This window comes from Panthera leo, chromosome B3 (assembly GCF_018350215.1).
Source record: "Panthera leo isolate Ple1 chromosome B3, P.leo_Ple1_pat1.1, whole genome shotgun sequence".
In the NCBI taxonomy this organism is placed as follows: domain Eukaryota; kingdom Metazoa; phylum Chordata; class Mammalia; order Carnivora; family Felidae; genus Panthera; species Panthera leo.
Window position 1 is genome coordinate 18604759 of NC_056684.1, and position 25267 is coordinate 18630025.

Here is a 25267-nt window from a genome sequence, read left to right on the forward strand (position 1 = left end):
GCATGTGTGCGCGTGTGCATGCGAGCAGGGGAGGGGAAGATAGAGAAGGAGAGAGAGAGAATCCTGAGCAGGCTTCGTGCTGCCAGTACAGAATCTGATGCAGGGCTTGAACTCAAGAACCATGAGATCATGGCCTGAGCCAAAGTCAGAGCCACCCAGGTGCCCCCAATAGATTGGTAAAGTAGTTAATCTATATAAATACTTGGAACTATGGAAATGTAAACTGATAGCATTTTTATAATACGCTATTTTAACCGCCAGCCTTTGTGATATTTTACCTCTTGTCCAGCAAAGGGCAGGTTTTACATCCACTGCTAACTACCACGAAAAGAGACCTAGAGGTTTCCTAGATGTTACAAATTTTGTATTTCTTCCCCAACATGCTGATATCGGAGTGTGTCAAAAAGGATCATCAGAATGTGAGTCCTGAAAGTTGTCTGGCAGAAGACAGCTTAGCAAGGGCTCATGGGAGCCCTTGGACTGACGCCTGACTCAGCTGCGGCATTATCTAAGTGGAAGGGAGGGAGGGTTTGACTGACAGCCAAGTGCCAGGCTACCTGGAAGTCACAGGCTCTCCATGACTTGGCACAAAGAACCTGAGTTAGTAGTAATAATGGTAATGACAATGGTAGCTGACATTATCATGTGCTTGCCATGTGCCAGATGCTGTTCTAAGGGCTTTATACTACAAGGCAGGTGTTAATATCACCACCTCCATTTTATAGGTGGAGAAACTCAGGCAATCGATGGAAGTAATATCCCTAAGATCACACAGCCAGCAAATGAGAAAGCAGAGATTTGAATCTACACAGAGCCTGCTTCACAAGGAAGTGATTTGAAACTAAAAAAGTAAATACAAAACATGTTCTTATGTTTTCAGAACGTTCAAGCACAAGTTAAAGGATTCGTGCTGGGTTTTATTCTATTATCTTGATGACTCAAGTTGTTTTATGGACTATTTTTTTACCCCCTACAAGTATTTTAAATTAATTTTCTGGTTATTTCAAAGCAACAATAATTAGAAAAGGCAGAGTATTACATGTTAAGAGACCCACGTTCTAGTCTCAGCTTTGCCATAAACTTACTATGTGACTTTGGTCGAGGCCTCAGTTTCCCCTATTTCTGAGAGGGTTCCTTTCTTTAACTAAGAGTTCACCGCACATAAAGTGTCATCTCTGAACTGAAGAGACGCTGCCTGTCCGGAGAAGATGGCTGGGGCAGGTTGCCAGGGGCCAGTTGCCCTGTCCTGGCTGTGACGGCTGCGTGCAATGCTCCTCCCTTTGCATTTTGGCTGTGCACCAGCCTAAGATGTCAGAGAGACATGCTTGAGTTGGCCAGCACCCAGTGTGATATTTAGAAAGAAGAAAATAAAACCAGGATGATGATCAAATTCTCTGAAGTAATACTAAACGAAAGCATGCCACCCTCCTTCCAACTTCCTCTGAAAGCACTTCTCGTGTTTGCAAAGAGAATGACAAGACGGATGTATCAGCCTGTCATACTTCCCAATGTGATGTGTGGGCTGGTAGTTCCTCACCCCCCCCCCCCCCCCCCCCCCCCCCCAGTTTAGAGGAACCACTTCGGTTCCTCTGTTGCTTTAAGGTCTTCAACAACAGGAGCAAACGGTAGAAGGTTTTCATTCGTCATACTCGTGCAGTGACCCTACTATTTAGGGAAAATAAGGTATGGATATTTCCAAAATTGCTATTTTTAGGATGTATAATCACTTTTGTCTTGCCAGCCTACCAGGCAAATCCGTGGAGGCCACAAAAAGGTTAATAAACAATTTTGTGACTTTCCACGCCTGTGTGGTTTGTTCCCTTGAATGACGTATTTATTTGCATATTCAAAACTACTCATTAAAGGCCTAGAAGCTTAAAAAGACAAATTCCCAACCTCTGTTACAAGATTTGAAAGACATTTGAAGAGGCCTGAGAACTTCTGCAATTCCCTTTTTTAAATATCCAAGAATTAGTCACCTTAGTAACAACTGAGGTGTACATTAAATGCTAACTACGTATTAAATACAGTTGAAAACTGACTTGTTAGTTGTTCCTCTAAGAATGTCAACTCCCACCTTTATCTGTCTCCTCCCCCTTTGCAATGCAACTGTGCCTTCAAATAGCATTCTTTAAAAGGCACTTTACGGCTTTGGAGGAATAAGCTGATTTCACAGCCAGTTTTGCCACCGCTATGGAAAACAGAGTGTGCATGCAAGCCAGCTGAAGTCATAAGAACTTCAGGGATTAGGGCTGCAGGGGCCTCCACTACTGCTGTCAAAATGCAATTGGAAACAGCTTTTCCAAAGTACAGCATGAGAAATCGGGAATTCCTGTCCACGGCTCCCCAACGCACTGGGTTTTTAATCAGGCCTGGTACAACACATTAGAGGTCAGAAATATGAAAAATTATGCTGAAACCAAACAAGAGTACCTTCTGGTCTCCAAGTTTTGTTCTGCTTGGATCCCTTCCAGGCCTGTAATTATTGTCACTCACCAGCCATTAAGGGAACCGTTTCTGCCTAGGGACGGGCGCTCCAGGAAGGCTTGACTCAGTGGTGGGACAGGCTCAGTTCAGTGGCCTGCCTTCCTTCCAGCCCCTGGATGTGCAAATTGTCTAAAGACTCAACTTCTTAACCTTATCTCAGTCCCTTTAACTTTATCAGTCGCTCAGAGGTAAAATAACTTTTGCAGAGGTCAGGAGAAAACTATTTAGAATATTAATAAACTAGAATATTTGGATGAAAGTTGTTTGTTTGTTTGTTTGTTTGTTTGTTTGTTTGTTTGTTTTTTCCTGGGCATTCCTACTTAAGGGAAAGAGTCCACTCTCAAGAAAACAAGTTCAAGTCAGTAATTTATTTAAACAAACAAACACTACTTTCAGAATCTGGTTTGAGATTAATCCAGATGCAATTTCCTATACCTCTGTCTAGATCTAGAAGCTAAGAGAGGGTAGAAAACCCAGAGGTCGATTATCGCAATGTCCATTTCATTTGTCAACTCTTCAATAATCTTTGAGGCACATTTACTAAAATAGGAAAACAAAAGAATTGGACGGTTGATCAAAATGTGAGCTTATCAGATAAATTGACAGGATACCAGTTACATTACAAGCCACTCCCTCTGATGATACAGTGTCATACTACACATGAATGGTGACACCAAAAATGGGCCCACTGTAACTTCCACCTTGAAAGATCCTTAATTAAAACTCCCTTAAAAGTATGATTTCCAGGGGCACTTGGGTGGCTGAATCTTAAGTGTCTGACTCCTGATTTTGGTTCAGGTCATGATCTCACGGTTTGTGAGATCAAGCCCCACATCTGGCTCTGCATAGACAGCACAGAGCCTGCTTGAGATTTTCTCTCTGCCCCTCTCCTGCTCTCTCTCCCTCAAAATAAATAAATAAATAAACATTTTTTTTTAAAGTATGATTTCCAGACAAAGAAGGAACTATGATTTTATTTTATTTATTTATTCTTTTACTTGCCTTAAAGGCTCAAGTCAAATTCTGTCTATTCGATAAAACTTTCCCTGGTTCCCCCCCTGGAGTCAACTAGTTTCTGTCTTCCACAATATAGGTGGTCACTAGTAGGTAAATATGCCCCCCACCCCAGATGCTGGGTTGTTTCCCCAATGGCAGTAATCATATCTTACTCATTTTGGAAGCCTTTCCCACCCCTGTTCTAGGATTAAATCCCAGAACTGAATTCAAAACAAACAAACAAAAACTTCTATTGTCTAAAATGTATTATTAATTTGTTATTACTTAGAGAAGAAGCTGTTTTCAGAGAAAAAGCATAGCCAAATGACAGACAATATTTCAGATGTAGGAGAAAGCTCAGAGGGAGAGCATTATGTGCAAATTGAGTGTTCAGTGAAGGTAACCGTAAGGCTCTGAAATACTACTCAACTTTCACAATAAAGCTTACCCCAAACCAGACCAAATTTAGACTTATTAGGACACTCTTTAAAATTCAACAACCAAGGGGCACTTGGGTGGCTCAGTTGGTTGAGGGTTTGACTCTTGATTTCTGCTCGGGTCATAGTCCCAATGCCGTGGGATTGAGCCCTGCATCGGGCTCTGCGCTGAGTGTGGAGCCTGCTTGGGATTCTTTCTCCCTCTCTCTCCCTCTGCCCCTCTCCCCTGTTCATGCTTGTGCTCTCTCAAATAAATAAAAATAAAAATAAATTAAGAAGCAGCAATCAATATTTGGATAAAAGTTTTATAAAAATTACTTGTCCAATAATAAAAGCAATTTTTTAAAAGCACCTTAGAGACCTACTTAATGGAAAAGATAGTTACCTTTTAGATACATTTTAATCAATAATGATCAAATCAAGAAAATATAAAGAATTCTGGTTAACTATTAATTAACTAGAAAGTTCCACCACCTGGGCCTCACCTTCAATCTAGCAATGAAATCTACTCGTTAAGAACAGTAAGACTCAGACAGCCCTTACCTTCATGAATATACATCTTTTGAGCATCTTCAGGATGAAGTAACACCAGTAGAGGTGAAGGGCTTGCAGGACCATGAGCTGGAGGTTGAGGAAGATGTATGAAAAGAAAGGCTCAAGGTAGTGCAGAGGAAGGATCAGCGTGCAATATAAAATCCTAAAAAAAACAGAGAAGAGTATTTCATTAAAAAGCACTTGTGAATTTTCAGTGAGAAAATAAATACTTTTTCTCCCAAGGCATACAACATTTAATTCATTTCTAACCACGTCCAGGAAATCCTCAAGGGAAAACAGTATACTAACATTACCTTTTATATCACTGGCGAGCCACACACACAAAAATACAGTCTGCCTCTTGGGAGAAAAGTTAAAGCAAATGGAATTTTTATTGTCACACTGCCTCCACTCCAAAGTTTCTGTACCTGGGTTTCCTCTTTGCAAACAGAAGAGCATACAGAACCCTACTAGGCTTCCCGGGATTTGTAGAACAAATAGGATAATGCATGTTTACATGGAGTTATAATTGCCTTATAACACAATCTCATTTATTTGACAGAAAAGGTGAATGGGGGATTTTATGAAAGTAAATTTTCCAATAAGAGAGGCTTTTAAAGAAGCAATGATTCTATTACTTCCACTTTCTGAAGTGAACTGAATACTTTATTGATTTCATGAGCAGACTCCCGGGCATCATTGGAACTGCCCTTGATGACCCAGAATGCACAGTGCCTTCAGATACAACTACAGTGTGAAGGGCTACCTGTTTCCTTCCCAAACTTCATATACTACCACGATCTTAGAGTTTCTGGATAGGTTGACTTGTAAGTATATTATTCTAATTATAAAAATAATCTAAGGGCATCTGGGTGGTTCAGTTAGTTAAACATCTGACTTCAGCTCAGGTCATGATCTCATGGTTCGTGAGTTCAAGCCCTGCATCAGGCTCTCTGCTTTCAGCACAGAGCCAGCTTCAGATCCTCTGCTCCCCCCCTCTCGGCCCCTCCCCCACTTGTTCTCTCTCTCCCTCTCTCTTGCTCTCTTTCTCTCTCTCTCTCAAAACAAATAAATTTTAAAAAATCTATTCATGAGGCATCTAGTTGGCTCAGCCAGTTAGGTATGCAACTCCTGATTTCGGCTCAGGTCATGAACTTGCAGTTCATGAGTTCAAGACCCAGGTCAGGGTCTGGACTGACAGCTCAGAGCCTGGAGCCTGATTCGGATTCTGTGTCTCCCTCTCTCTCTGTTCCTTCTCCTGATTTTCCTCTGTCTCTCTCAAAAACAAACAAACAAACAAAAAAACAAATTTAAAAAAAGTAATTAAATGAACTCTAAACTCTGTATAACAAAGATAATAGCCATTTATCCATTTTATGTATGCCAATCATTTTTAGACACTTAGGAATTATAGAAAAATATAAAGAGGGAAACTAAAAGTCACCTAAAATCTCACAACTCACAGGTAACCCAGTACATTTTGGTAAACGTAACTGAAGTCATTGCTCCTAAAAATACATTCTTTAAGTCTTTAAGTCTTTTTTCCCCTTCCTCATCATCACATAATTTTATATAACAGAAACACACTTTGCATGTGATTTTTAAAAATTTTTTTTAATGTTTATTTATTTTTGAGACAGAGACAAAGCATGAACGGGGGAGGGTCAGAGAGAGAGGGAGACACAGAATCAGAAGCAGGCTCCAGGCTCTGAGCTGTCAGCACAGAGCCCAACGTGGGGCTCAAACCCACAAACCGCGAGATCATGACCTGAGCCAAAGTAGGACACGTAACCGACTGAGCCACCCAGGCGCCCCTGCATGTGATTTTGTATCCTGCTTTTATGACTAAATGATATGATACAGAGAGATTTCCATGTCAATGACTCTATCTATATATCAGGGATCAGCAAACATTTTTGTAAAAGGACGGATAATAAATAATTTAGGCCTCTGGGCCATTTGGTTACAGTTACAACTACTCAACTCTGCCACTGTAGTGTGAAAGCAGCCGTAGAAATATATCAACTAGTGGGTGTGGCTGTGGGCCAATAAAACTTTATTAACAAAAATAGTCACTGGGCTGGATTTGGCCTGTGAGCCAGAGTTTGCCAACCCCTACTATATGCCATCCTCTAAACAGCTGCACAGAAATCTATTTACAGGTATCATAATTTATCTAATCCCTTATTGATAGCTATTTGTTTCCAAAGTTTCATTACATTATGGAGAATACTGTAAGAATTACTTGTAAAGATATTTTGATAGAACCATTTGATTATTAGAATGGCTAAAATCCTTAATCAGAAAGTATACTCATTTTACATTTTAGAATATGTTACAGGACTGCTTTCTAGAAGACCATACCAGTTTATAGTCTTGCATTCAATGTATGAGGGTACCTGCTTCCTTAGATCTTGAGCAACATTGTACTCTGTCAGCCTCTACCTAAAAGAACATCACATTGTTTGTTTTGTTTTTTTTTTTAATTTTTTTAACATTTTATTTATTTTTGAGACAGAGAGAGAGAGCGCATGAACAGGGGAGGGTCAGAGAAAGAGGGAGACACAGAATCCGAAACAGGCTCCAGGCTCTGAGCTGTCAGCACAGAGCCCGACGCGGGGCTCGAACCCACGGACCGCGAGATCATGACCTGAGCCGAAGTCGGACGCTCAACTGACTGAGCCACCCAGGCGCCCCAAGAACATCACATTGTTTATAGTTACATTTGTATTTCTTGTGAAATGAATATACGTGTGTATATATATTTATATTTTATTTGGTTACTTTGATTTATACATTGGTGAACTGCTTCTTCATGGTATCTGTCCATTTTTCTATTGGGGTGTTTACTTTTTCTGTTGACTCATAAATGTTCTTTACATATCAAGCACAACATTATTTTTAAAATCATATTAAATATCATCACATAGTCTGATTCTTTCAACCTTGTTTATTTTTTTTTTGGGCGGGGGTGGCAAATCAGCTTCTAAAATATTTTTGTAACCAAATTTATCAATTTTTGCCTTTATAGGTAGCCTCCATGTTATACTTTAAAAGGCCTTTCTCACCTCCATCATTATAAACTATATTTTCCCGTATGTTCTTTTTTTTTTTTTAATTTTTAATGTTTATTTTTGAGACAGAGACAGAGCATGAGTGGGGGAGGGACAGAGAGAGAGGTAGACACAGAATCCGAAGCAGGCTCCAGGTTCTAAGCTGTTAGCACAGAGCCCAACGTGGGGCTTGAACTCACAGACTGGGAGATCATGACCCGAGCTGAAGTTGGACACTTAACTGACTGAGCCACCCAGGTGCCCCTCCTATATGTTCTTAACATAACTGGCTCTACCACTTAAAATCCTGGTTCTATGTAACCTTGATCCACTTCTCTGTGCATTTTCTCAATTGTAAAATGGAAGCAATGATTATCTACTTTATTCATTCAATAAATATTTATTGAGCACCTACCAAAGTGCTACTTGGCACTTCATAGGAGCCAGGAATGTAGCAATGAATAAAACAGACCCAAATCCCTGAAGTGCTAAGGCTCACATTCTGGGGCCTGCATTCACAGGGATTTCAGGAAAGAATGTACAGAAAGCCTCTTTGTCATTCTGATTTGCTGGATCTTTGGGGAATTGTGTGCCTTTTTCTGTACTCTCTCAGCCTAGAATGTCCTCACCTATTCCCTTTTATTTTTTTAATTTTTTAAAATGTTTTATTTATTTTTGAGACAGAGAGAGACAGAGAGAGAGAGAGAGAGAGAGTAAGCAGGGGAGGAGCAGAGAGAGAGGGAGACACAGAATCTGAAACAGGCTCCAGGCTCCAAGCTGTCAGCACAGAGCTTGACACGGGGTTCGAATGGTGACCTGAGCCAAATCATGACCTGAGCCGAAGTCAGATTCTTTTTTAACGTTTATTTATTTTTGAGACGGAGAGAGACTGAGCATGAATGGGGGAGGGTCAGAGAGAGGGAGACACAGAATCTGAAACAGGCTCCAGGCTCTGAGCTGTCAGCACAGAGCCCGACTCGGGGCTTGAACTCACGGACCGAGAGATCATGACCTGAGCCGAAGTCGGCCGCCCAACCGACTGAGCCACCCAGGCGCCCAGCCCTTCCCATCTTCAGCTAAAACTCTTTTCACCCATCAAAGCAAGCACGGGAGCCTCTGTAACAAGTCTCGGTGCTGTTCTGATCACCTCTGAATGTATAGTATTTCTCTAGGCTCCCCCACTACCTCCTCCTTTAGAGCGTTTGGCCTGATTCATTCAACCTGCCTTGTACTAATAGATGCTTGTACGTCTTCATCTCTGTGCCCTCCCTTCACCTGTTCCAGGGGCTTGCTCCTTACTAGGTCCCCGATAGGGATTTGTCAGTATCAAAAACGGTAAAGGAAACTACTCAAAAGCATCCACTTTACAGATTCTACCAGGGAATGTGAATAATGCAGTTACTCATTGTGATCCATGCAAAGGAAGGAAAAAGGGTTCTGACTGACCTGCGATTTCCCTATTTCTCTATTCTTAAAGGGAAGACACAGAAAAGAGGGTTCTGGTTGGAAGGAACCACATGTACAGGGCCCTTGGGTGGGAGGCATCATGGAAAAGTCAAGGGCTAAAACAAGACCGGTGCAGCTTAAGGGAGAGGACCGTTAGAGGGGGGCGGTGTGAGATGCCAGTGGAGAGTTGAATGGAGGCATCTCATGTTGGCCTTGCATGTCATGGCATCAGGAAGCTTTGCTGGATGTAGAAAGAAAGGGGAGTGATACGCTAGGACTAAACTCAGCAGAGAGGATTCCCGGGCTGAGGCCATTCCGGGGCTGTTTTCTTGCCTCATAACCTGAGCACATGTCACTGAGCTTCCTGGTCCTGGGACAGGGTGGAAGTCACCCCCTACCCCTGTGACAGGGAGGCTCCAGGGGGACACACAGCCAGCTTTGCAAACTGTGGAGTCCTAGAAATGGAGGAGACTACCATTAAAATGCAAATGCCTTCTGAGAGAGCTGCAGAGAGGAGAGAGACAAGGCGTGGGCTCTGGAGCCTGGTAGATTAGGATCATGTCTCTCCTGCTGTCTTCAGCCAGTTACAGAACTGCTCTGGGCATAGTTTCTTCTGTCAGATAAAACAACACCACTCCCCTCGTCAGACTGTCAGACTGTCGTGAGGGTTAGAGGAGTTGACAAATGGGAAGAGCTTAGCATACAGGAAGCACTCGAAAAATGGTAGCTGGGACTATTACTGTCACTACTGTTGTGAGGATGACTGCTTTTCCACCCACCCGTTCCCACTACAGGTGGCTTATGGGGTGGGAGGGGAGTACAGCTCCCTGGGCTGGAGTTTCTGCTTAGGGAGAGGAGGGGGGAGCCACTCAGGAGAGGGAGAGGAGCTCCAGAGGAGTGGGGACGCTGTGCTGCCAGAATATTCTCTGCGGGAGGACAGAGGGGACAGAAGTGGAGAGGAGCTCCAAAGGGGGTGGCCACCGTGGCCCCAGGGACAGCAGGTTTGGGGGCTGTGGTTACATTTTCAGGACCTCCTTCTGTTGGTCTCAGGGTGCTCACTAAGGATGGTCCAGTCTCTCAATCCCAATTTCTTCTCCTCCTTTGCTAAAAGAAGAATGGGAGGAAGGGAAAAATAAACACTTTGTCCTCCTCAGTTTTGTCCCAAACACATGTGTGTCATGTGTGCTGGCACATGAATGAGCATGCCAACACCTGTTTACCTTCCGGGCTACATGGAATTTCTCACTTCACAGGGGATGCCCCAAGACCGCTGCGCTCCTGGATTCCTGGAGCCACTTTGTTCCGTCCACCGCCTTTAATCTGTCCAAACGGTGGCAGGAGTACCACGCCCCGGGATTGCGAACCTTGGCTTTTCCCCGCTTTGGTTCTGTTTCCCATCTCCACTCTACGGCAATCAGTGCAGCTTTGGTGGCTTGAAAAGATCACATTGCTGGTATAAATAGTAGCTGGTTTTGCTGGGCTAGATAAGGCAGCCACCACAAGTTGTATTTTCCTAATGCACACCAAAAGGTCTTCTGCTAATCACGGGGGCGAGCCCTAAGCCTTTTCAGGATAACAAATACTGGTTCTACTGGTGAGTAATTGCCTACCTTATATTTCAGGGATGTCTTGTATTTCAAAGTGACTGCGTAGTTGAAGAAAACTTAATAAATACTTAGGGAAGGCAAATTATGCCTGCTTTTAGCTGTCCAGTTTAGTCATTTAATTTGAAACATATCTGTTCTCAGTTTCAACTGTCCTGTTTCTTGTCTCGGTTCTTTCATAAGTAGCTGTGTGAGCCCAGAAATATCTTAACCCCTCACCTGGAAAATAAATCGGGGGTCTAAATGCTTCAATAATGTTGATGACACGAGACACGGGAAGGGTGAGGAACTGTCCCTGGGGGAATGACAACTGAAGGCAAAATGTGATCCTGGGCTGGATCCAGGAGGAGGGAACAAAGCAATAAAGGCATTATTGCATCAATGGACAAAACTGAAACATGGATGGTGGATTGCTACATTTCCTGAAATCGACAACTATTCCTGTGATTCTGTAAAAGGATCTCCCTGTTCTTAGGAAATCCGCACCGAAGAACGAAAGAATAAAGGGACATGATGCTTGCAACTTTCAAATGATTTAGAAAAAATATATATGTACACACGTGCTTGTGTGTGTGTGTGCGTGCGTGTGTGTGTGTGTGTGTGTGTGCGCTGAGAGTGATGGGGCAGTGGCGAGAGAGAAGGGAGGAGAAAGCAAACAGGACACAATACTAACTAGTAAATCTGGGTGAATACAGTGAAGCTCTTTGTAACATACTTGAAATTATCCTGTAAGCCTGGAATTATTTCCAAATATAAAAAATGACCAAATTCTGTAAAAGGTCCCTTTTCTAAAATACCATGATTTGAAGAAGGGTGAGTGCTGTAGTTGTCCTTTATGAACTTATGAACAGCAGAAGTGCCAAGCATGTGGGGTGCGAGGGAAGTGGCTCCAGTGAGGGCACCCTGTCGAATGAGACACTGAACAAACACAGGCGGTGAAATTCACAGTCTCCCTCATAAAGTATGTAACTGGAAAGTCTAGTTCCGAGATACTCATCTGCAGCAGAGGCTCAAGGGAGTGGCCCCAGCTTCAGCAGAGCCACTCTTGCATTGCACAAGTCCCTCCTTTCCTCTGGTGGCTATGCAAAGGGCACTGTACCATCCCATGAGGGCATGGCGCCATGGCACAATTGGACCCATGCTCTGCCCTTATCATTCAGAACAGAGGCTCCAGAGGTACCCAGGGGCACATGGGTAGCTTAAACAGTTAAGTGCCAGACTTGGGCTCAGGTCATGATCTCACAGTCAGTGAGTTCGAGCCCCGCGTGGGGCTCTGTGCTGACAGCTCAGAGCCTGGAGCCTGCTTGGGATTCTGTGCCTCCCTCTCTCTCTGCCCCTCTCCTGCTTGCGCTCTGTCTCTCTCTCTCAAAAATAAATTAACATTACAAAAAAAAGAACAGAGGCTCCAGGCCTTATGACAATGGGAAAGGTCCACTGGGTCCTTATTCTTGTTTCCCTCCGATGAGTGTCTGCTAAATGCACTGCTCTACGCTTTCAGCTTTGTCTTGTCTTTTTTAAAACTGTCCTCTTTCTGATAGCCATTCTGAGTATTTATATCGTCACATCATTCACAGAATTCCCTTTCACATGAGGCTTCCCAGAGTACCATTTTTCTATGCCAGTGAGAGCCAGATCACCAAAAGCTGCAGGCTGAAGCCTAGTGAGCCAGTGATGGGGAATATAAAGTTACCACAGCATGTGGACACTTGGAGGTCAGGAAGTTACTTATTTGAATATTACTCACTGTTGGAAATTTTTTTTTTGAACATCCAGTAGACAGATCACATAATATAATAGTCTTCACATATATAGATGAGGTAGTTGATACAAAGATCTCTTCTACCACCGTCGTGACCTCCTGCACAGTAGGAACTGTGTCTTGTTCGTCCATGTATTTCTTACAACATCTAGCTGTGATGAGTTCCAGAAATGGAGAAGTACAGTGAGCCAGCACCACCACCTGTAAACTTCAGCTGAGACAGAGAGCTCCTTTCCTTCAGCTGGAACAGCCTGGACTAAATTGTTATCTGTTCTTGTTGTTTATGGAGGAAATTTTCGAGAGTCAGGGGAGTTGTTTACCTGAACTTAGGAAGGGCTTTCTAGCCTAATGATTCCCTGGAAGTGTTCAGATACTGTTCCAATAGATAGGTACATCCAATAATTCAACAGTTTAGAAGTCATTATTTTAAAACAACAGTTGGTAATAAAGTGTAAAAAACTAAGCCTGAGATTTAAATGGCTTTGAATAAAAATGCAAACAAATGAGGTAAGTAGGCAGTTAGATTAAAGTAATTTGACCAAGGCCAGTTGGAATTCCTGCCTAATGTTGAGAGGAACAGTATTTTAAAAAACAATGTAATTACTTCTTGCTGACACTGATTGAGTAAGAACTGGCTAAGTAAGATTCCGGAAAAAAGGAGGAGAGAAGAGAAGGCACAGTTGTACTAATACAAAGAGAAAGCGATCAGACAACAGCAAATATGCTTGAGGCTGGGGAAAATGTAGGGAAAGTGAAAGAAAGGGAAAGACATGTGTAATGGACAAGCTCTAGTTCTTTCTCTCAAAGTTTCTGGATACATTTCAGAGGGGTCAGCTTTCTCCCCACTCAGCCCTTCATCTTACCACAAAAGGTGCAACAAAAACAGTTGGGAGGAACAGAGCAACTGATGGCCAGCTGCCTCCCACGGCACCTCAAAAATGTCTGAATCTGGAAATAGGTCGATCATCTGCACATTGTTTGGTCCGTAGTAAATTCCATCCCCCCCAAAACTGAACTAATAAAATATCCTTGAAAATTGAATCTACAGTTACACATTTTAGACAGATGCTTGGAGTCAGGCTAACAACAAGGAACTGACTTTTCCTCTTTGGCACCGCAAGATGATTGTGTAACACGTTCAAGCTGATGGGAACACTATTTAAGCTAGAGTAACACACTGCAACTGATTCTTTCAAAAACCATCAAGAACCAATCACCCAAACTTCCAATAGCTTGGTGAAGTTTTCCTCAACCTTCCAATGAGGACCAGTCAACGTCAGCGCAGAAAAATTTTTACCAGCAAAACGATTTTTACAGTCAAGTCTGTTAATACTGGTTTATTTGCAATCCAACTCCCTGAAGACAGCAAACCGTGGTATTGGCTGCCCTCTGCAGTGGGCTGGTGAAGTCAGCGAAGTATCAAGATCAAGAAAATGCCAAATACATGCAACTAATTCTCCTTGAAATGCAGAAATGCTGGCAAGGGAATGACTTAAATCTAGGATTTTTAAAGACGAGGGTATGTGGGGAAGTTCACACACCACCTCCACAATCCCTCAACCCCAGCATGATGTTTGGTTGTTTTCTGGGCAAGAGTAAGCTTGCTTGTTGATTTAAGACATCATGGGAATGTCTGAGGTTAATGTCCTTCATTGCTAAATCAAAAGCCAACCACAGCAGCAACACTTAGAAGCTTCTCAGAGAGTTCCCTGCACTGAGAGCTTCCACGGTGTATGCTTTTTAAAATATCCCCGCAAATTCTTTGAAACTACTCCTGTGGATAAATGGAGTCTAATTTTCCTTCCCTCAAATATGAGCTGGGCTTAGTCACCTGGATCCAATGAAGAACAAGAGGTCGGACGTGGCATGATGGTACTTCTGCAGGTGGGTTATAAAAGGAGACACAGCATCTGCCTAGCTCTCTTATGAGCTGCTCACTATTTAAATCCGGCTGCCATGCTATGGGGAGGTCAGGCCAATGGAGGGTACGCCAGCTGACAGGCCTACCCAAGGTCCCAACTAGCCATCAGCATCAACCAATTGATCCTATGTGTGTTATCTCAACCATGTGGAGTGTGGAAGTCTTTAAGAAGAGTCCAATTCTGGCCACATCTGACTGTAACCACATGAAGAGACTCTAAATGAAAACCACCTAGCTGAGGTTGGTCAACTCCCAAACCCGTAAGTCATAATAATAATAATCAATAAGTGTTGTTTTTTTTAAAAGAGAGGTCTGCAAACTGAGGCCTGGTGGTAAAATCTGGCCTACAACCTGTTTTTCTACAGCCTGTGAGATCATCTGGGTTTGGTACATTTTTAAAGGGGTGTAAAAGAAACAAAACAAAGCAAAGAATAATATGTGACAGAGACCATATGTAGCCCTTAAATCCTAAAATAGTTATTCTACGGCCCTTTACAAAAAAAGCTCCTTAAACACTGTCTTAAGCCACTAAGTGTACAGATGGTTTATTATGTAGCAACAGATAACTGGAACGCATGGTGTCTTTGGAACATAATAAGAGGAATCGATGGAAAAATGCTGGATTTATAGCATCATAAAATTCACACTGAAAAGCCGTAAGTCAACAGTTACCTGAAAGTCAATACTTATCCTATCAATAATTGCTATCATACAATATTATAATTTCATAAACACACTTGCTCAACCAAAGCAGAAGTGAGGATAATGTGATTCTTCAACCAAGGAGAGTATTTCAAAGATGGATCTCACATTTGATTCTAGGTGAAAATTCTAGATGAATCATCTAGATGATTCTAGATGAAACTTCAAATTCTTGGAGAATTATTAATAACTTCAGCAAACATAGCTGACATTTGCTGAGTCCTTACTATGTTTCAGATGTCATTCTGAACTATTTTATATGTATTATTTTATTTAAGCCTTGTGACAACGCTTACATTTTACATATGAGAAAACTGAGGCACAAGGAAATATCTAATATGTCCAAGATTACACAGGTAGTAAGTGTGGGGCCAGGATTTGAATCCATGCCCAACTTGCATCCATGAACTTAACTACCACACGCTGCTGCTCCTCTCCAGAAAATGTCTAAGTAAGATACTGGTCTATGTTTAAAGCTGTAGCTGGCTTCCATAGGGAGGGCAGCATCCCTTGACCTCTCTGACCAGACTTTCCTGGGGTCTAGTCAAGGATGCTGTCCACCCACTAGGAACCAGGCCTGGAAGTGGGTCTCCATCCCCTTCCCCTGCAACCCAGGATCTTCAATGACACTAACTTTTCTGCTGAGAGGATCTGAAACTCTTAGTCCGGCCCCAAACTATGGCTGGTTATAAGTTCTTTCTTCCAAACCATCAAAGACTTCCTCACATTTGTCCTCTGGTTCCTGTCAATCAACACGTGGAAAATTATGCTTGTCAAAGGGATGACTGTCAGGGGAGACACTATATACGTTCTTCAATCCTTGCCCTTGACTAAATAAAATCAACAGGCTGATCGAGAGCCGATCAATATTGAAAAGATATCCAGAACTTTGTTAGGGCCAGTGATCATGGAGAATGAAATCAGTATCCCTTTCTTCATCTGTGAAGTAGGACTGGTAATACCTATCTTTATGATTTGTTGTATAGACTAGAGCCAAATTATACAAAGGGCCTAATCCAGTGTCTGGCATTCAATTAATGGTGACCACAATTACTGTTATTTTTAACATAGAACATGCCTCTCTTTCAAAGAGCTGCTGATTGGCCAATGATATTTCACTGAATAACTGGAAAAGCTGTTAATCACAAAGATCCATATTCACAAAACAAAACATAGAGTCAGAGCTGCTGCTTACCCATTGGGTTACACATTTCCCACCTCCTTTTGTAATAAGCCTTTTCCACGCTGGAAGGTGTTGTTTTAATTATTTATAAAAATGGCCCCTTCACATTAGTGTTTCCAACTGAACTTGGCACTAACGACTGGACATCAGTGTAAGGAGGAGAGGGCAACACTCTGACTTCGACAACATGCCAAGGCCACCTCAGCACAGTGACCAAAGTCATGGTACAGCACCTTGTCTACTCACCAGAAGGGAAAGACAACGAGGCGGCTGATGAAAAATATGGCGGAGAAGATGAAAAACAGCGTGTTACAAGTTTGCTTCCATCCAGCATAAGAAAACATCTTCGCAGACTGAAAACAAAAGAAAGCAACTGCGTTCAGATAAAGTGATTTAGTATAAAATTCTTCAATTAAATATTCATAAACGAAATGATACGATGATACCATTAAAGGGTTGGGTCCTGGATCCAAACTTGAACGTGTGGAAAACTAGAGGGTCAGGAAGATGCTTGAAGAAGGCAAAGGCACCTTCTGAGTAAAAGTGATCATAGATATTGGGGCTATTTTTCCTTGCAAAGAAAGTGCTAAGAAAATGACCTACCAACTCTCTTGAGGAATCTGAAAGATCAATAGGCACCATCTTTAGGAGGGTCTAAACAGGGGCAAAAGTTGTACCACGTCTGGGTTCAGATAGAACCTGCCCAAGAAGACAAACACTAAAACCAACTACTCAAGGAAGCTGTGGACTAGGCACCTTCTGGAAGATATAAAAAAATGAGCCCCATTCCACTACTTCATGCTGCCTCTTCCCAGCTGGTGGAAGGTACTGGCCTTGCTCGTCCAACCTCAAGTTAGATCATGGCTTGTGAATCAGAAATGATTCATGATCACTAACAACATGAAGCTGTTCTCATAGTTTATTCACGAAGGGACCTCTGAGTTTGACATTTCATTTTTCTTCTGTTCTTTTTTTTTTTTTTTTTCTTCACCTAAGAACCCCAGAACATTTCCAAACAGTAATGAGCTAAATTTCACAATATACCCTAAGGGGTAGATATGACTTCTCATATTACAGCTGAGGACAGAAAACAAAGCATTAAGTGATTTGCCCAAATCACCCAGGGAGTTCTATCGTGTCAGTGATAAGGTGGGGGAGGGTGGACAGGGACAGCCCAGTGCTTATTCCCAGTCCCAACAGCTAACTCCCTTTTAACAGCACAGTGAAGCTGTTTTACAGTGGATGTACACCAAAGGCTAGAGGGCTTAGAAGCAACAGAGTAGCATAAAATTCTTAAGTCATGGCCAATATGGTTTTAATTTACAGGCAGGGTTACCGAGATATGATCAGAGAAGGAGGTAATTATAACAGAGATGGCTACATTCAGACAGCGATACATGGGAAAACCGACATAATCCTTCTTTTGCTAAGCCATCTGCTGCCCTGAATAATCTAGACCTTTAGAATGGGATTTACATGTCTAACTGCAATTGCATAGAAGAAACAAAATTCTGTGCACATCTGATATTTTAACAGTAGCCAGTTGCTTCAAAATAGCTTCAAATGACTTCTGGTTACATCTAGAAAAGGGTTTAGCAAACTACAGTCCAGCCTATGGGCTAAAGCTTGTCACTCCTTAAGGATGGGTTTCACTTTTTAAAGGGGTATGAGAAAATAAAAAACAAAAAGAATATATGGCAAGAGATCCTATGTTGCCCACAAGGCGAGATTTACTATCTGGCTCTTCACCAAAAAGTTTGGTGAACGCTGCTCTAGAAAAACAAGATCCTATCAAATTTAATTTCTTCCATACCAACCTATATTCAGGCGATCCTGAACATGAAATGGGTTGGCATCATTTTCCTCAGCTGTATTATAAGCGAAGGTATTTAAAGGACACACTAAGTGGATCTGGGAAATGTGACCCTAAGTACAGCAGGAGAGCTGGCCGGGAAGAGGACCCTCGGATCACTGCCTCAGGGCAAACGGGAACCAATACATAACAGAAACATGTAGAGAAAACAATCCTAATTTTGTTTTGTTTCTCATATTTTGTGTTGTTTGGGATTAAGAAGACTCTTGCTTTAATGTCCCCTGCTCCAAAACATTCCTTCCTTAGAAAGGAAATGTCATTTAAATAAACATCAGCTCTCATTCTTTAAAGCTGGAGGACCATCCGTGTGGGGGAGTGCAAGCATCCAATGGGTGTTCATCTTTGGCTTAAGGAAATATATGGTATCATCCAATATTAAGAATCCATAATGCCACAAATCCAAGGTTTCCTTTTCAAAGACTAGAGTTCATTCCTTCCTCAGAGACATCAGTGTACTTTGTGAGCTAGTATCTGCGTGCGACTTTTGCAAGTGGGATCCCATGAGTTAACCTCTCTCAAGTACCCTGGAGAAGGATGGAAACTAAAAACTAAAAGATTTCCTTTCTTTAAGCCCGGAGACATCCTCAGACTTTGGGTGTTTTCACGACAGAGAGCCCTGCTAAATCACTCACAGACAATTCTTCCTGGGACGAGACACAAAAACCCGGGACGTGGTATTGTTCTTACTTTTTTTAATGGCAAAAGTTTACCTCCAGCCAAATGTCAGCCACGTCATGCACGATCATCACGAGGGTCCCACTGCGGATATAATTAGCACACCAAGAGAAGCTCATCAAACTAATAGCAGCCAGGTGGTGGATGACATGAGCTAGAAAATCCTATATAATGAGAGGAAAATAGCGGCTATTAAGCAAATGCAGTTATTTCCTAATCACTGGAAGAGCTAACAACAACAACAACAACAACAACAACAACAACATTTAAAAAAAAAAACAGTAACTTACATCTGAACGTTTTGAAATTTGTAAAATGCTTTCACTTTAATTCTTAAACACAATCCTTGCAAGGGAACTAGCACATATTATCCGCATCACTGAAGTCACTGAACTCTGAGACAGCATTGAATAGTTGTCATCTAAATCCTAAACATCTCCTAACATCTTTCCACTGCCTCACACTGGATATACATACAACATCCCATCCCATATACATACACACATGAATATATTCCTGTGTATATTTACATCTATCACTTATTCCCTGTCTAATTCCAACAAGGGAAAAAGACAGATACAAAATATAGTGAAACTATACAACCATTAAAATAAGAGTTGCTGCATATGAAACAAGTAACAAATGAAAGTGTAACAAATATATTAGCAAATCTAGGCTAAAGAAAGCTATTACAATTGAACATAAAACCTTAAAAGGTTTTCTGCAAACAAAATATACAAATGGCCAACAAGTACACAAAAAAGACACTCAACCCATGGGCTGTCAAGAAAATGTAAATCAAAACCACTTCATCCCCACTAGGATGGCTATAATAAAAATGATGAAGAAAAATAACAAGTGTTGGCAAGGAGGTAGAAAACTGGCATGCTTATATATTGCTGGTAGGATGTAAAATGCTACGGCTACCTTGCAGTTGCTCAAAAGGTTAAATATAAAATTATCATATAGCCCAGCAATTCCACTCTTAGGTATAGACCCAAGAGAAATAAAAATATCTCCATGCAAAAACTGGCCTATGAATGTTCACAGCAGCATTATTGCTGGCAGCCAAAAAAAGAAAACATCCCGAATAGCCATCAAGTGATAAATAGATGAATAAAATGTAGTATATCCATACAGTGGACTATTATTTAGCAATTAAAAGGAATGAAGTATGGATACATGCTTCAACATGAATGAACCTTGAAAACATTATGTTAAGTGAAAACCAGACACAAAAAACGATTTGTTATATGATTCAATTTATACGAAATATACAGAAGAGGAAAATCCACAAAGACAGAAAGTAGATTAGTGGCTGCCTAGGGCTGAGGAAGTTAGGAGGAATGGGGAGTGACTGCAAAAAGGTACAGGATTTCTTGTTGGGGGTGACAAAAATTCTCTAGTACTGACTATGGTGATGATTGCACAGCTCTGTGGATATATTCAAAACCACTGAACTATGTACTTTAGATGAATGGATTGTAGTATGCAGACACCTCAATAAAGATGTTTTAAAAAAACTTAAAGATTTCAGTTTCCTTGTAGCCAAAGTAAAAGAGTAAATATGATACTACTAATAACAGCCTAACTAATTGAGCACTTACTGTATACCAAGAAGTGCTTTGTATGGGTGAATCTGCTTAATTCTCATAATAACCAGAGACAGGAACTATTTTTAGCTCTATTTTACAGATAAGAAAATGAAGATCAGGGGGTTTGGCCAGTTAGCTTGAGATGTTAGTGAGTGGTGAAGTCACAGATTCAAACCCAGGCGTTCCAATTCCAGAGCCTGTGTTTTACCCCCCTCCCGATAGTTGTATGTCTCGTATGTCTCTGAAGACATGCATTTACAAATATATGACATATATTTACATTTAATTTTTGAAAAGGTACCCAATGCACTTGTATGTAATAAAGAGAAACCAACTACTGAAAAATCAAAGGTGGGAGAAAGACAGGATCGTTATAGGATCAACCCACCTTAGTATATCTATGAAGACCTTCTAAAAAGTGATTATTTTCAATTCTCTCCCTTGAGAAAATGGCTCAAACAATTTCATTTTGATGTATTCTTAGCCCAAACTAAAGTTAATGACAGTTAATCCATAGCTATTATTAAGTGTGTGGGAAGGAGATTGTTTCTATCAGATTTTTTCATAATATGTTCTTATACTTACATTCCAGAAGTTTTCTGTTAGATCTCCAGTTAACTGCAGTTGATTGAACCCCTTAATGTGGACAGTGGACACCATCACACCCCCAAACATCATTTATTCAAGCCAATTGGTCTTATCTCCTTAAAACTGAGTTCAACTTAACTTTACTTATCACACAAATTTTGTTACAAACTGACTTTTAAATAGAGAATACCATATGAAGTATATGCCAAGAGTATCATTTGATATGTGTTGCTAACATAGATGATGAAATCTTGTGATTGCATTGAGATTCTAATATGGTTTTCTTTACCAGCAAATGGTTCCTAAACAGTTCTTAAAACGCCTCACTTTGTTATGTGGGAGGATACATTTAACATGCCTGTAACTCAATTTCCCTGCATATAAAGCAAAACTAATCATGCCTGAAGCAAAGTTTCCTTGTAAAGATCTTGGATGAATTAAGGACAGCATGTTTTTAAAACCTTTTGAGTACATCAAAGAATTACATAAGGTAGGTTGTAATCAACTAAAGGATGTGGCCGCAGAATTAAAACTACTAGGACCTAAAGAACATCAAATTCCCAAACCAAAAGAAAAAAACAGATCACATAACGGAGAGTTCTCTTCTCACTGAACAAAAGGCGGGGTGGGGGAGGGTTCCACATTAAAGTTTCTCTAATGTTCCACTACAAAAACCTGCCAAGGCACCAAAGTATGAGCAAGATTTGCATTAATCTATGTGCTATATAAAATGCAAAAAGGCTATGAACTGAAACTACACACATGGAAGAATACAATTTAAAGACTAAGATTTGGGGGGGAGGGTAAAAATTTTTGAAGAAGTACAAGTAGTTTTATAAACAAGATACTTACCTTCCTCTTGACATCAGAGCCAAAGCTAAATATCAGAGACCAATAAAAACTCATCTCCAAAATGTAGTACCAGTACTGAGAAGGCAGCAAGGGCTGAGGAAAATGAGAAATGAGAAAAATTCACTGCTTTAGCATCATCAATAACTCATTATAAGGCATTAAACTATTGTTTATACCTATTTAATTCCACAAAATTACAATGCTTTAAGATTTCAATTTCTGAAAAGGAATCAAAGATAATATTTCAAGGCATTTTATTTCCAAAAGGGTAGATAAAAATTCCAAAATCAAGTTAAATGTTTTATTTAAAAGTTTATAAAACTATGGAGTGCCTGGGTGGCTTGGTCGGTTAAGCACTCGACTCTTGATTTTGGCTTAGGTCATCATCTCACGAACCATGAGATCAAGCCCTCTGTGCTGACAGCTCAGAGCCTGCTTGGGATTCTCTCTCTCCCTCTCTCTCTCTGCCCCTCCCCCACTGACATGTGCACATGCATGCTCTCTCTCTCACTCTCTCAAAATAAATAAACACTTAAAAAAAAAAGTTAATAAAACTACCACAGGTGTGATTGCATTATTTTAGTTGATTAAAAGTTAAATTAGGAAAAAAATTCAAAAATCTTTCCTTAAGAATATTGGCCAGTCTGTTCTGCTATTCCCATAATTTACCTTGTTTTATGTTTCTTGAATACTATTCAAAATTTGATGTCCTAACCTCTTTACTGGTGACAGTTAAGTAATCAGAATTGGCCTATTCTCAAAAAGGGCAGTAATAAAATATACACAATTATTTAAATACTCCAAAAATGTCTTCTGAAAAAAAATTTCTACATCTAGAATTTTACTTAATAATGTTATAGTGTGTGTATGTGTGTGCGGTGCCTATCTTAGGTAAGTTGATATATTACTTGGTGTAATGGATTGTTACACTAATGCCTCCAGTGAATTTCACCTTCTGATATCCATGCACTGGTATAGTCTATGTGACCATGAACTTGATCTTGGGCTTTGGTCAAGGGATCATAAGCAAATATGATGCAAGCAGAGAGTCTATAATCACCAGATAAGAAACCTGAGCTATCCTGCTGATAAGAACAAAGTAGAGGATCAAGGTGCCCACCGCCAAAAATATGAATGAGGACACCAGGGACATGAACCATCCCCTAATCAACCCACCAACCAACTGAAAAATGCATGCACGAATTCATTTAACACAACATGGAACAGAAAGAACTGCTCAGTTGAGCCCAGCTCAAATTGTTAACCCAAATCACGAGCAAATAAATGGTTGTTGTTTTAAGACACTGTATTGAGGATGGTTTGTTAGGTACCAATAGATAACTAACATACCTAAGAAGTTCAGAGTAAGTTGGAAGCAGAAGAATAAGACTGGAGTTTGGCCTACATAATGCCTGAGTATCTTATGGTCTAACCTTTGATTCTTTAATACTGAAGCTAACATATTAAAAGGAATAATTTTCTGGTCAACTAATCATCCTCAGTAAGGCCATAAAAGAATGAGACAGCTGCTGCTTTCTTCTATGTCAGACAAGCACCTATGAGACTAATTCTCCTAGTGAGAATAACTAAAAAAAAATCCGGGTAAAATGCATAAAAATATCTGTGAGAAGGCATCAAAGAGCAACCAAGGCATCCAGAACCTGTGAAGCTAAGAGTTCAAAGAGAAAAATGCATTAAAAGTGAATCCTTTATTTCAAATGCATCCTTAATTCAAGAAGTACTACAGACCCTAAAGAGGATAAATTCAAAGAAAACTACACCTGTGTATAGCATTAGTGAGTATTTGTCAATTTATAAGCAGCATGGACCCAGAGACTAAGAAGTAGATGAAGTTAAATGGACTTTTGGCAATCTCATACTGCTAGGATGCAAATTGGTACTCAGGGCCAGCCAAGCAAGAAGAGTCCTGGCAAACGCTGTAGTCTTTTATTAAAACCACTAGGAAAATATCCTAGGAATATGGGTAAGTTGTAAATACATCTGCCCTCAAAAAGACTGGAATCAACCTTGAATCAACTCAATCACATATAAGATGAAGGTGATCTGTCTCTATTATAACTAATTGAAGTGAAAGTAAATCTTCTCAAGAGGAAGATAATATTATCCTGAGCATCTATACTTTTTCATATACAATATCTATCATTCAATAGAAAGTTATCCAGCACAAGGAGATAAGAATAAGAAAATAGAACAGACCCATAGGTGATGAAGACATGGGATTCATCAGACCAGGACTTTAAAATAACTTTGAAAACTTGGTTAATATGTGGAAAATTTCAGTAAAGAACTGGAATCCATTTAAAAAAAGAATTAAATGAAAATTTGAGAACTGGAAAACAGAGTAACTATAATTTATAAGATATATTTAACAGCAGTTTAGACACTGATAGAAAAGACACTAGCAAACTAGAGGACACGAAATACAATATATCCAGATCTGTGAAGGATCTGAGATTTTACCCTACTTGCAGGACAGCTTGCCACAGTTTCATGGATAATGATTAAAGATATGAAACTCCTGGGTCAGAGATAAAGAATAGTTTATTATTCACAGTAATAGTAGTTGCCAGAGTATCAATATTTGGGCCAGTTCTCCCATCTTAATTCATGTAGGGCTAAAAAAAAGGGTCAGAAGACATCTGCACATGTAATGGGTTGTATTACAAGAGAGGAACACTGAGCTAGGAAACCTGAATCTTTCATAATAGATAGTAACATGCCTACCCTTTGCTCCAGAAGGAGACATTTCTATTTTCCCAGGTTGTCTGTTATATAAACATCCTTGAGAAGATAGTACAGAACAAAAGGCAGGCAGTGCTTCATTTCATTTGACATGCAAAAATGCAAGAAATCTGTGGTGGATTAACTCCCAACAGACTAAAGCTCAGAGAAGCAAGAGGATGGAAAACACTGGAAAAAGCAAAAGAGACATATGGGACTTAGTGTAAAGGTCTAGAATGTTAGTACACCTGTAACTGGAATTCCAGAAAGAGAAAAGAAAGAGAAAGGAACTAAAGTAATGGCTAAGAATTTTCCTTTCTTCTTAAAAAATGTTTTATTTATTTTTGAGAGAGAGAGAGAGAGCAAGCAGGGGAGGGGCAAAAAGAGGGAAACAAAGGATCTGAAACAGGTTCCATGCTGACAGCAGAGGGCCCAATATGGGGCTCGAACTCACGAACTGTGAGATCATGAACTGAGCTGCAGTCAGATGCTTAACTGACGGAGCCACCCAGGTGCCCCAATGGCTGAGGATTTTCTAAAACTGACTGAAGATATCACACCACAGATTCAAGAAGTACAATGGACATTAAAGAGGATACATTCAAAGAAAACCACATTTATGCGTATCATAATAAAATGTGAAAGACAAAGACAAGATATAGAACTCAGAGAAAAAAGACATTTTGTTCAAGGAGGCAAAAATAAAAACTGACAGCTGAATTCTTAAAGAAAATTATGGGATCCAGAAGGCAATGGAATGCCATTTTCAAAGTGCTAAAGGAAAATCACTGCTAACCTAGAATTCTATACCCAGGAAAAA

General features: G+C 40.5%; 1 protein-coding gene across 8 annotated transcripts in view; it reads right to left on the minus strand.

Moving 5' to 3' along the window:
- CERS3 (ceramide synthase 3) overlaps positions 1 to 25267 on the minus strand; it is a 125304-nt gene that overhangs the window by 28788 nt on the left and 71249 nt on the right. For all 8 annotated transcript variants that reach the window (XM_042941157.1, XM_042941156.1, XM_042941161.1 and 5 more), the window contains 4 exons: positions 21706 to 21798; positions 18706 to 18834; positions 16369 to 16475; positions 4464 to 4617 (listed from right to left, as the gene is read on the minus strand). In XM_042941157.1, the coding sequence (XP_042797091.1) occupies positions 4464 to 4617; positions 16369 to 16475; positions 18706 to 18834; positions 21706 to 21798 (483 nt within the window). The remainder of the gene's footprint in view (positions 1 to 4463; positions 4618 to 16368; positions 16476 to 18705; positions 18835 to 21705; positions 21799 to 25267) is intronic.